Below are 11,648 nucleotides of genomic sequence, written 5' to 3'. Positions count from 1 at the left end.
AGCACTGACCCTGCTGGGTACAGGGGCCTCAATGGCATTTACAGCATTTGCTGAACAACACTAGATCGTTTTGAGGGACACACTTCCTAGTATGCTTCAAAGAGCACATCTGAAAATGCTTGCCCTTGTAAAGTACTTAATACCTCTTATTAAAAAAAAAAAAAAAAGTCTCTCTGATATGAAATCCTTCACACCAAGGCTCTGCACAAACCTTTTTACAGAACATGGTACATACGGGGCCCCCCAAAACAGCATGGCAGGTGTCATGCAGAGAGCACTGCTGTACCTGCCTCTGCACCAGGGAGCAGCACTGCTGAGCTCACGGTCATTCATAAAACACAAGCATTTTCAACACACGTTTTATTCACGAGCAGACACACGAGCAGACACGAAGCATCCCATTCCTTCCAGGTCACCGTCTGCCTTGTTCAAGTGCCCCATTCCCAGGGCTGACAGGACTTGCACCGTGGAAGGAGGGCACCAGCCGAATACCGGGAGAACTCCGAGGGCTCAGGAGGCAGCAACTCCGCCGGTGCCGGCCCCGTGCGGCGGCAGCGTCATGGGTGGCAGGAACATGGCTTTGAGCTTGCCCGACATGCTCGCGATCTCCGGGTCCTGCGACTCGTAGGACTTGATCAGCCGGGCGAACTTCAGGACCCCTGTAAGGAAAGGAGATGGGCGGGATGCCCCGCTGCTCCAGCGGGCTCGGAGCATCCTGCCCGGCGGGGGAACAACCCACCTTCGCCGTCGCTGCTGAAGCCGTAGGCCTTGATCACGTCCTGATGGATCTGGGTTGCCACAGGCAGGAGGAACTGCAGCATCTTGCCCATGTCGTTGCAGGCGTTGTCCCGAGCCTCCTCCATGCGCTGCGCATTCTCGGGCGCCCCGAACGCCTTGATCACCTCCGCCAACACCGCTGCGGGACACGGGCACTCAGCCCCCCGCCGTCCTCCCGCACCCAGCCAGGCGACACAGCCACTCTGCCGCCGGCCCCCCCGGGACACCGAGCCTCCCGCACTCACCCTTCGCCTGCTCCGCGCTCAGCGCCGGCGGCACCGGGGGCTGCGCGGAGGCCGCCATGGGGGGCGGCGGGGCGGCCGCGGCTCCGGTCCCGCAGAGAGGAGCGGCGGCTCCAAGCCGGCCCGCCGCGCGCGCGCCTGCGCCTCCCCGCCCCGCTCTGCCATTACACCGCCGTGTGGGAGCGGCTTCCCGCGAGCGCGGGAAACCTGCTGGACAAATTCTAAAAGAGCTGAAATCACTGCCGGAGAAAAGCCCGCCGCGAGGGGCCCCGTCCGAGCCGACTCACCCCGCGGTTAGGGTGAGGGCGAGGGCCGCTCCCTAGCCCGCCCGTTTTCCTGCCGTCTCCCCCGCGGATCCCCGACCTGGTGCCGCCTGCCCGCCCCACTCCGCCCCGACACCGGCGACCTCCGCCGCCGCCGAACGCGCCCCGCCGCGCCGCCCGGGCCCTATGCAAATTAGCGGTTTCCCATTGGCCCGTAGCGCGCACGCCCCGCCCCTTCCCTCCCCGCGGCAGGCGGGGCTCTGCCCAGCGGCCCCTCCGCGCCTTTCCCGAGGCGGTGCCCACTCCCAGCCCCGCCCAGTCCTCACCGGGAAAGGGTGTTCCTACCCTTCCCCTCCTGGCCCCAGTGAAAAGAAATGAACACAACGGAGTTCCGTTTCTGGAAGGGTTTTTTTGTCTTTTTTTTTTCCTTTTTTAAGAGCTTCATATATATATTTATATATATAAATTATTAGAATGTGTGTCGGGGCTCGGGAGTGCGTGGGGAACGTCGTTTAGGTGGTTCTTTTCTTTTCCATAGCTGGGTTGTTGGTTGGTTTTTCCTTTAATGGTTAAGTAAATATATATATATATGGGGGACCAATCGAGAGATACAACTGTGAAATCAGAACACGCACGCGGGGGCAAGGGAGTCACAAGTTGCTACATAAAACTGCCACGTCTAATAGGATGTGCATGAGTTAAAAGTACATCAATTAGGATGGGTGAGGGGAAAGGGGCAGCCACCATCTTACAGACAGTCCCAGGACGCAGTGTTACCGCTCGGCCACGCCGGCTCTCCCCACAGGGCTCAGAGGGGTCACGGTGGTGATGGCAGTCTCCAAAACAGTCTCCTGGTGCTTTGCACCTCGTGGCCGTGCCCGTTCCTGTCAGCCAGGGAAAGCACAGCCACCGTCCTGCAAACAGTCCTGCGGTGCTTTGCACCCTGATGGCTGGGACTGGACCCTCCGCAGGCAGGAGAGGCTGCTCAGGAAGGGGCCTGGAACGCTTTGTTTGTATCTGAAGGGATGTTGGAGAATGGGAAGCTGCTCTGGCTAATCTGAAAAAGTTCCACGTTGCTTTTCTGTATCGCTAAGCAGTATCTTACACCTAAAGGGGGGTGGGGTGTTGAGGAGGCATCTTGAAAAAAGACTCTTTTGGGTTTGTAGTTGGCTGCACTTCCTCCTTTCAGAAGCAGAAAAGGCAGGAGCATCCTGTACATGAAGTCTTGCAATGCTCTGCACTTTTTATTTAATGCAACTGTTCCCCCAAAACAAAGGGTGGAGCTGCTGCCACCCTGAATTCACATCAGTCTTTGTCTTTCTGAGCTCTGTGCAAATGCTGATTCTCTTCTCTTCAGAGCTCAGCTGAAATCACGTACCGATCGCTTCAGGTCCATTAGTGGTGTTTCAGTCCCTCCCCATTTTCTCTCCTCCACTTTCTGTTCCCAGGATGCCATCCCATACTTTTTGTCACCTTCTCTTGTACTCTACTGCATGGTGGGATCAGGATGTGTCACTTTGCAGCTTCCCCTCCCCCAGGATTTGGTTGACTGATTGCTCCTCTTGAGAGAAAGACATGATGATGTCACATTGACAGTAGAAGTCCATTTAAAGGGGTTTGTCACTTTCCTTCTTCAGGTGGCTAGGATAAAAAAGAGGAACAAGGTGATAGTGAAAGGGAAAAAGGCAATTTTATCCCCCTGCCTTTGTTCATCTAGACCCAGACAACACTGCTGGCTTGTGAAGTTTTGCAAATCCTTGAAGTAGGAGGTACTACTGAAAAGGTGCAGCACTGTACCTCTCTCTTTCCCAGTGTGCCTACCCACGCACTTGTGAATATCTTGTCTTGGCAAAACCATCGAACCCTTATAAATGTTTTGGATTTTGGCAGGGGTATTGGTTAGTCATAACTGCATTTATCTCCCCCACTCAGAGGGGAGGAGCTGAGACCTCACAAGGCACTAGCCACTGAATGGCCACTTGCCACTTCCTGGTGGCCAGCCCACAGCTGTTCCCCTTGGCAAAGCGTCCCTGCTCTCACTGTGTGTGCTTGGGCAGATCACTCTGCTCCAGGGGCAATGCTTCCCTGTTCCCACTGCCTGTGCCAGCCCCACACCAGGGCTGGGCCTCGAGGTGTTCCTGTGAGGAGAGAGCAGCTCCACGCACCTGTAGTAGTCCTCCTGCGTGGGGAGCGGCACGCCGTGCAGAGGGTGGTGGGCGTGGAGCCACTGCTGCTGCTCCAGAGCCAGGCGCTGCAGCTCAGCCGACTGCGCGTGCATGGCCTGCAGCTGGTGTGCCGCCGACATGGGCGCTGAGAGGGAGCCCGGCAGGTCCCTGTAGGGTGCAGCTGCAGCCAAAGGTGACACAGAGAAGAGACAAGTTAATGCTCTATCCAAGGCCCCACAGCTCAGTCAACACCCTGCTGCACTCCCATTCCCACCCCTGCCCACGTGCAGGACCTGCTCATCCTGACAGCGTGGGCCTGTCCTACACCATGCCAGAGCTCTGTTCAACAGACCTCAGTTTGGTCCTGTGACCCCTCATGATGCCCCTGCCCCTCGGAACTCTGCTGATGCTTTTTGGAGGAGAACAGCAGTCCCTGTGAATTGCCTTACCAAAGAGCTGGTGGCGCAGCACTTCATTCTCATGTAGAGGGTGAGGCAGGAGAGGGTTGGGGATGGTTCCAGCTGGGTATGGTATCCGGGTGAGGTGTGATCCCGAGGCGAGGGGGTCGATTAGAGGGTGAACGGAGGCTGAGGCTGGGAAGAAAAGATATCACAACGTAATTGTCCCATGCTTTGTAGCAGGTAACACAGAGACAGGCACAAGGCCTCACAAAACAGATACAGAGAGAGAGGGTCAGAGTGTGTTAGGGATGGAATGATTTCACTGCTAAACACCACAGTGTCATCTCCTTCTGAGTGTTACTCTTTCTGCCAGCATCGAACTTCACGTGAACCAGTCTGGCAGAGCTCTGTCCCTACACTCATCAGGAAGAAATACTGCCCCTTAAAAGTACAGCTCCTTAGAAGTCCAGTAGGGTTCTGCAAGCACCTGCTCTGCAATCCGGTCTGCACCCCATATCATACCTATCTGTCACCCTGACAGCCAGACAAGTATTCACATGCATACTTGTATTGGGTGCTTTCTTTTCTAGGTCTCATCCAGGACAGATTCTCTTTTTAGTGGTTTGGACTCACAGCCAGAGTAAGGTGCCCAGCCACGGATCATAGGGAAAATGGACATTCATTTGCCTGGTGTCATCTCTGAGCAGTTGCAGCTGCTCAGAGCCAGCATCTGACTGACACCAGACCCCACTAACTGCTCACAGCACCTGAGCAGGTGTAACACTTTTTTCCTATTGCACTGTAGCTTGGGCTTTGCTTCCCTGAGATTTTCATCCCTAAACCTTTTGCTTTGCTTTCCTGTAGGCTGTGGAAATGGAAGGGACCACCATTCAATTCTGAAAAACAGCAGGCTCCAGTTCCTTACAACTAGCCCACCTCCTTTCCCATCCCATCCCATCCCATCCCATCCCATCCCATCCCATCCCATCCCATCCCATCCCATCCCATCCCATCCCATCCCATCCCACTATCTGCAGCAAGAGCCAATGGAGCAAACCTGAGAACCAGCGTTTCATTATTCCTAAGGATACTACCAAAACTGTTCTAGCAGGGCTCCCATTCCCTCTGCAGACCCCAGCCTAAGAAATGCAGTTCACAGCAGCACCACCCAGGCAGTCAGTGGGACTTCAGCACTTGTACTGCAGCCCCAAAGATCCAGAACAAAAGGACACAGTGCAAACAGTTCTGCTGGCCACTGATCAACAGTGTCAGTGCCTTTGGTGGGATGGGAGCAAGGGCAAGGAAGAACACCCACAACATTGGACTCTTCTGGCTGAAGATCTATGGCCTCAAAGTTTAGTCTTGGAAGCTTTTAGGGTTCCCCAGGTCCAGAGGGAGGGAGCACAAGGAAGGCACAGTAGGACAGAAAGCAGGGCTTTGTGCAGGGCACCACCACCATGCGGCCCTTACCTGCGTGTATGGCATCCTGTTGGTGGAGATGGAGGTGGGAGTGGATGTGGGAATGCTGATGATGATGAGGCGTCACATTGAGCATCTGCAGCCGGGCCAGAGGGTCATTGCTGAGAGCAGCCACCCGCTCGGCGTGCTGGCGTTCAGCCGCCAAGCGCTCGGCGTAGGACATGTCGGGACGAAGGGTCGGGCCAGCTGCCAGCGCCAGCCTCTCCCGCTCCAAGTGGCCCAGCCCTGGGTGGAAGGGAAAAGCAGGATGAAGGCCGGGGGCCGTCTGCAGACTCAGCCCGCCGTGGCGTGGGAATGGATCCATGGCAGCAGCTGGCACGGCATGGAGCTGCTCCAACTCGGCTGGTTTGACTTCAAAGCCAGGCTTGAGACGTTCACGCAGGTCCCGGTCCCTCAGGTCTCGCTCGCGGGCCTCCCGCTCCCGCAGCTCCCGCTCCCGCGTGGCCGGATCGCTGCTGTAGATGGCTGGCACATTGTACCCCAGCAGGCCCGGGTCGACGGCGCCCAGGGGCACGTAGAAAGGGTGGTTGCGGTTGCTGGGGGACATGACGTGGGGCCGGGCGTATTCGCTAAGGGTGCGCAGAGCCGGGGTGTCGGGGCCCAGGTATGGGGGAACAGTCGCTACAGCACTGCCCTGCTCGAAGGAGGGGCGGTGGGGAACTGGCCCGAGGGACGAGCACTCGACCGGACGGCCCTCCTGGGCCATCTTCTGCAAAAGAGCAGAGAGACCGGCTTCAGGGTCCCAGCGGGGAGCGGCCGAGGGGGCCCTTGAGCATCCGCCCCGGCTGCGCTGCGGCAGTGGGACCCCCAGACCTACCACACTCCTCTCCAGCTCCCGTTCCTTCTCCCGCTCCCGCTCCTTCTCCCGCTCCCGTTCCCGTTCCCGCTCCTTCTCTTCACGGGCCTTCTGCTCAGCCTCTCGACGCACTTTCTCCACCAAGTCTGCCCTTTTCTTAGCCAGCTTGGAGCCATCAAGGGGCACAAAATACAGGTCTGTGCGGGAGCAGGAGTTGAAGCCACGGTCCAAGTGTTTGTTGAATCTGGGGATGAGGAATGTGAAGAGCATCATGAAAAAGGCAAAAGGGTATAGCTGCACCTCAGACTTGGGGTGATTTCCTCTTCCCTGCCCCATATGTCCCTCCCCATCCTGTGGACAAACCAGTCTCCCCTCACCTGGCTGACTGGCTGGCATGGCTCGGCACATCCACCACCTTAGGGGGAGGTGAGGGGCTGCGAGCAGGTGGCACAGGGCTCTCCGGGGGCTCGTACTCCTCCGACGGCTCCTGCTTGATCTGAGCAGCGCTGAGGGGGAGTGGGGGCGCTGGGGGGGCCGGGGCAGCCATGCTCCCTGGCAAGGGAGGTGGGCCAGAGGGGGCGGGTGAGGGGGCTTTGTAGCCCCCTGCCACAGGGGAAGAGGCCACCCGGTAGCCAGGAGGGGTGGCTGCACGGAAAGGGGCAGCTGAGGAAGTGGGGGGCGAGCCCGGCTTGTAAGGGGCCGGGGGCTGGAAGGTGGGGACAGGGGAGGCTGCCCGCTTCCCATATGGGGCCACAGCTGACGGGGGTACCGGGGGTGAGACTGTCTTGTAGGGGGCTGCAGAGGGGGAGGCCATGGTGGCAATGACGGTGGAGAGGGTGGTGGCAGCGGAGGTGACTGGAGGGCCGGCTCCATGGGCAGGGGAGGGGGGTGGCGGCGGGGGGAAGGTGTAGGTGGCAGGACTCTGCCCCGGTGGGTGCGTGCACATGCTGGGGTAGCTTCCCTGGGAAGAGGCAGCAGAGGAGGATGAGGAAGAGGAAGAGGAGGAGGACGAGGAGGAGGAGGAAGAGGGGGCGACGGCCGCAGTGGCGGAGGGAGCCTGGCTGTAGGCAGCCTGGCTGTGCGGAGGGTAGAGGCGCAGCCCATAGGTGGGATGGGAAGGATGATGGCTGTTGGACTCCAGGCCGTGGGCATAGCCCCCGGGGGGCTGGGGAGGAGCTGCGGCTGCTGGGGAGACACCCCCGCTGCTCCCATGGCCGTGGTGGTGCTGCTGGGGTGGCTGCTGGTGATGGGGGGACTGGCCAGGGAAAGGGGCAGCAGGGTGGGAGCCGGCATTGCCCAGGGGCCGGCTGTAAGGGGGTGGCCCCTGGCTCCAGACAGGCTGAGAGGGCAGGGAGGGCTGGGTGTACTTGGGGGGCTGGCTGGAGACAGAGAGGCCGCTGGGCGGGGGAAAGGAGTGCCCATAGGAAGCACTGTAGCTGGGCAGGGGCTGGCCCGGGGAGGGCTGGGGGTACTGGGCAGAGGAGCTGGAGGGCGGCAGCGGTGGTGGGGCATAGGGGTAGCGGGAGGGGGCCAGGGCTGGTGCCTTGTCCTGCCCCATGCTGTGGGGCGAGGGCAAGTGGCCGCTCAGGGCCTGCCCCACCATCCCTGGGGAGCTGGAGGCGGCCACTGCGTTGTTGAGGGGGCGCAGGGCCGGTGGGGGAGGCAGGTTGGAGGAGACGTGGGGGAAGGAAGGGGCTGAGGCCGGGGGGGCAGCTGGAGGGTTGGCTGGGGGCGTCTTTTGGGGGGGAAGCCCTCCTCCTACCGATGCCAGTGAGATTGGCGTGGTGGGTGGTGGATTGTGCTTAGCGCTGAGGGTCTGCTCACGAGCCCCTGGTGCTGGGAGCCCTCCCACTCCACTGGCAATTTTGGCCCCAACCTGGACCACATTGGCCGTAGGATAAAGGGGAGTGTGGGAGGAAGAGGAGGACGAAGAGGAGGAAGAGGACGAGGAGGAGGAAGGGGGAGCAGAAGGGGCAGCAACAGCAGAGGAGGAAGAGGAAGAGGAGGAGGAAGGTGTCTGTGGGGCTTGAGCCTGGAAAATGCGGGAGGCCTGGCCCTCCAGCTGGGAATGGTAACTTCCTGCGGGGGGTCCTTGGGGGTGCACCTCGCCCGGGAGCCCAAAGCTGGGTTCTGGTGGGCGGGCCAGGCTGTCGGGAGGGGCAGCTACTGGCGGGCTCTGGGGGAAGAGCGGGGGGTGGTGGTAGGAGTGAGACGGCCCCTGGGACAGCACAGAAGAGGAGTCGGAGTCATTCTCCACACTCCCAGGGCTGTAGACACTGGGCGAGGTGCTCCTGTTATCCTGGTCAATGTCCCGTGGGTCGCTGCTCATCTCATCATTGAAGCTGTGGCCATCAAGGCTGTCAACATCAGACGGGGATGGAGGACAGGGCAACTCCTGAAGTAGGAAGGAGGAGGAAAGGGGCATTATGAGGCCTCCCAGACCACACGTGACACACTTCAAGTTCCCAGAGAACTTGTTTTCTGACCTTTCTCTGCCAACCCCAGCATTAGAAAACCTCACAGAGGAAAGGAGACATTGTCTGGCAAGGTATAAATGACACCAGTCGTCCTGCCTCCTTTCCAGTGCTCTCAGGTCTCTCATGAGCATTCCATGTTCAGGAAGGAGATAACAATGGGTACCTTGTGTAAAGAGGCAGTGAGGGGGCAGGGAACTGCTACACACAAGGTTGAGAGGGAACAGGTACAACACCGGTGATGGGCTGTTGGCCAGAACATGGTATCACCGGTGGCATGGAGCAGCACACACCACAGTGGTCCCAGCACAGGCCCCAGACCCAGAATCACTCTTCTTGCCCCTGCAGAGCTCTCCCTGGTCAAGGAGACCAGCTCCCCTCCAGACTCCTCTCACTGTTCCACTCCTTACTTCCAGGAGTTCCCCCTGTGCTTCCCAATCCCTGCTCCTCCCCACCACCTGTTCCCTCAGGCAATATGCATTGGTGATCAAGCAGTCATCATGGGTAAGGGTAATTAACAAGTGCCACTCTAGCAAGGGAGGCTAAGCTGAAAAAATATCACTGTTGAGCTGAACAGACTGTCCATGTGGAGAAATTACAAACGTGCTACCAAGGTGGTTTAATTACAATGACCTCTTAACATGAGCAAGTATCCCCAGGTTTGCAGGCCTTTAAGGCCAGTTCCCTGAACAGAAAGGCACAAGAGATGAGTCTTCTTCCAACCACCAATCCAGCCTGGTGCTGTCAGTGTTTTGCAAAAGTCCTGCCACGACTGTGTGTGCGTGAGCAGGTTTTGCATGACTGCCACCTGGAACCCACCATGACTTAAGCACCTCCATTTCACACTGCACTGGGGGATCAGAAGAGATTGATTCTGACCCAGCCTTCGGTTGTGCATGGAGCCAGGCTCTTGCCTCTAGGCTGGGAAAGGCAGGGCATATCCCCAGCTCCAAGAGCACAGCAGCCCCCTGAACACAAGGCAAAAGAGACAGAGAGCCTCCATCTGCTCAGTCATCAATCCTGGCAGCATTTTTGTAGCCAGGCAGATGATGTTTAGGTTGGAAGAGCTGCAGTGTAAAACCCAAGGTGTCAGGGCTCCTAAGCAGCAGGAACCTCGAGCTGGGTGGACATGAGTAGCACAGGTAGAGAACTGGAGACTCCTTTGCTCTGGACTTGGGACGTGCCATAGCAGGGAGAACTCACCTCAGTTTTGGTTTTTTTGGGAGCATTGGTGTCCTCCCCTTCACTCTCTGAGATCTCTTCTGTTCGGCCCTGCTTGCTGCTCTTGGGGGTGCAGGATTCCTCCAAACGGCCTTTCTGCAAGGACACAAGGAGAACAGGGAGGCAGAGGGTCACGGGGAGATCTCTCAACCAGACAGGCCTTCACAGACTGCAGCAGGTGAGACACAGCCACCATGGCACCTGTGTTGACACTAGCAGAGCAACATGGAGCCAGGATATGGCAAAAATTAGGACTAAAAAGGTCTGGTGAGACTGGACACCAGTTCTTAGGAAAGTGCAAGATAGTGAGGACGAGAGCAGAGGGATTCTGCCCATTTCAGGGAGCTAACCCAGCACGGGTTCCATGGTGGATCTCTTCTGGTCTGTGTCCCTGGATCCTCAAACAGATCCCACCCAGTCTGGGCAGTCCTTGGCCACCCCACACTTATGTTCCAGCTGATACTACCTTTGTCGCTTGTCGGGATTTCTCAGCCTTGCCATCGCTGCTGGAGGTGCTGACGCCGCCAGGGGAAGCTCGACCCCGTGACCTGAGCTCCTCTCGGGGCCCCGGAGTCTCTTTCTTCCGTCCACTCCGCATTGACATCTGAGAGAGGGATCACTGTGTCAGTCCTGCTTTGCCTCTCCCACCACTCCTGCCCGGTCCCCACCCTCCCAAAGCCTCCGAACCCCTTGCACTCCACTGTGCCAAACTCATTCCCACTAGCTTTGCAGGGAGCCTCAGTCCCAACCCACAGCTCCAGTTTGGCTCTCGTGTCCCACCCCCCTCTCCCACCTCACGTACTGAGTCCTTGTTCTGTCGTGTCTTCATTCTTTTGGGTGTGGGACCCCCATTCTCCTTGGCCCGGTTTGATGAAAACATAAATTTTTATGACTCCGCAACCCCCTCCGGCTGTTTCTGAGGAAACGGAGATGGGCAGTTCTTCTGGAAGGGGGGCTTACACCAGCCACACAATAAGATCCCACTGAATCCTGAAAGGCAGACAAGCAGATGAGGGGGGAGAAAGACTGAGTGGACTACAGAACATCCTTTCGTGGTTTGCTATGGAAATATGACAAAATTATTATTGTTTCTTATTTAGAGGCTCAAGGATGTCTACCAAGAATGCAATAAACTCTCCCATTAGTGTGGGAAAAGATTTGCCCACTGCCATATCTGATTTCCAACTTCTAGGAGTGATGTGCGTGATGAGAGGTATTCATTTTTAATGGCTTCAGACTTGAAAGGGGGCAGATGTAGATTAGATATTAGGAAGAAACGCTTTACTGTGAGAGTGATGAGGCTCTGGAACAGGTTGCCCAGAGAAGCTGTGGATACCCCAACCCTGGCAGTGTTCAAGGCCAGGCTGGATGGGGTTTTGAATAAGCTGGCCTTGCAGAAGATGTCCCTGTCCATGGCAGGGGTGTTGGAAGTAGATGATCTTTTAAGGTTCCTTCCAATCCAAACCATTCTATGATTATCCAATTCTATGATTTGGGGCCCAATAATGCTGCTTTGGAGGGCACAAGGAGGAATGGTTATCAGGATGTTAACTGTCTACTGGAATAATTTTAGTATTTTCATTTCCTTGGGAAAAAATAACAGGAAAGTGCTTTAAAATGTTCCCAATGACAATTTTTCTGACTTTGTTAGTTCCTCTTCGCACTTGTTGTCAGTGTACAAGGTTACGCTACCCCTACCTGGCCATATGCTGTCACTTGCTAGCCCCATGTCATGAGCCCCAGTGGCCTTTGCTGAAGGGCACTGAACAGCCCTGCCTTCTCCAGAGCACATGAACGTGCACTCATGCACCACCGTGTTATGCAGGAAAT

General features: G+C 57.4%; 2 protein-coding genes across 2 annotated transcripts; both read right to left on the bottom strand.

The window, feature by feature from the left end:
- Positions 1 to 268: 268 nt before the first annotated feature.
- On the bottom strand, positions 269 to 1,331 carry LOC309570947 (protein C10). Its single transcript, XM_082278032.1, has 3 exons — positions 1,023 to 1,331; positions 740 to 916; positions 269 to 659 (listed from the first exon to the last, which is right to left on the bottom strand). Exons 1-3 carry the CDS (start codon positions 1,078 to 1,080, stop codon positions 511 to 513), a joined length of 384 nt encoding a protein of 127 aa, XP_082134158.1. The 5' UTR covers positions 1,081 to 1,331; the 3' UTR covers positions 269 to 510.
- Positions 1,332 to 2,889: 1,558 nt separating this feature from the next.
- ATN1 (atrophin 1) lies at positions 2,890 to 10,662 on the bottom strand (the record flags this gene model as incomplete). The annotated part of the gene is made up of 9 exons (XM_082278315.1): positions 10,621 to 10,662; positions 10,285 to 10,422; positions 9,801 to 9,914; positions 6,501 to 8,518; positions 6,145 to 6,367; positions 5,319 to 6,036; positions 3,897 to 4,040; positions 3,448 to 3,628; positions 2,890 to 2,923 (listed from the first exon to the last, which is right to left on the bottom strand). Exons 1-9 carry the CDS (start codon positions 10,645 to 10,647, stop codon positions 2,890 to 2,892), a joined length of 3,597 nt encoding a protein of 1,198 aa, XP_082134441.1. The 5' UTR covers positions 10,648 to 10,662.
- Between the last annotated feature and the right edge of the window lie 986 nt (positions 10,663 to 11,648).

Source organism: Coloeus monedula, assembly GCF_965178545.1.
Source record: "Coloeus monedula genome assembly, chromosome: 3".
Lineage (NCBI taxonomy): Eukaryota > Metazoa > Chordata > Aves > Passeriformes > Corvidae > Coloeus > Coloeus monedula.
Note: the sequence above shows the minus strand (reverse complement) of the source record. Positions and strands in the feature narration are given on the sequence as shown.

What these genes read in the sequence shown, in the direction of transcription:
- LOC309570947 (XM_082278032.1), bottom strand. Translation starts at nt 1,080, where the DNA reads ATGGCGGCCTCCGCGCAGCCCCCGGTGCCGCCGGCGCTGAGCGCGGAG. An exon ending in GAGCGCGGAGCAGGCGAAGG is followed by an intron (nt 917 to 1,022) that starts GTGAGTGCGGGA and finishes CGTGTCCCGCAG; the next exon opens with CGGTGTTGGCGGAGGTGATC. An exon ending in CTTCAGCAGCGACGGCGAAG is followed by an intron (nt 660 to 739) that starts GTGGGTTGTTCC and finishes CTTTCCTTACAG; the next exon opens with GGGTCCTGAAGTTCGCCCGG.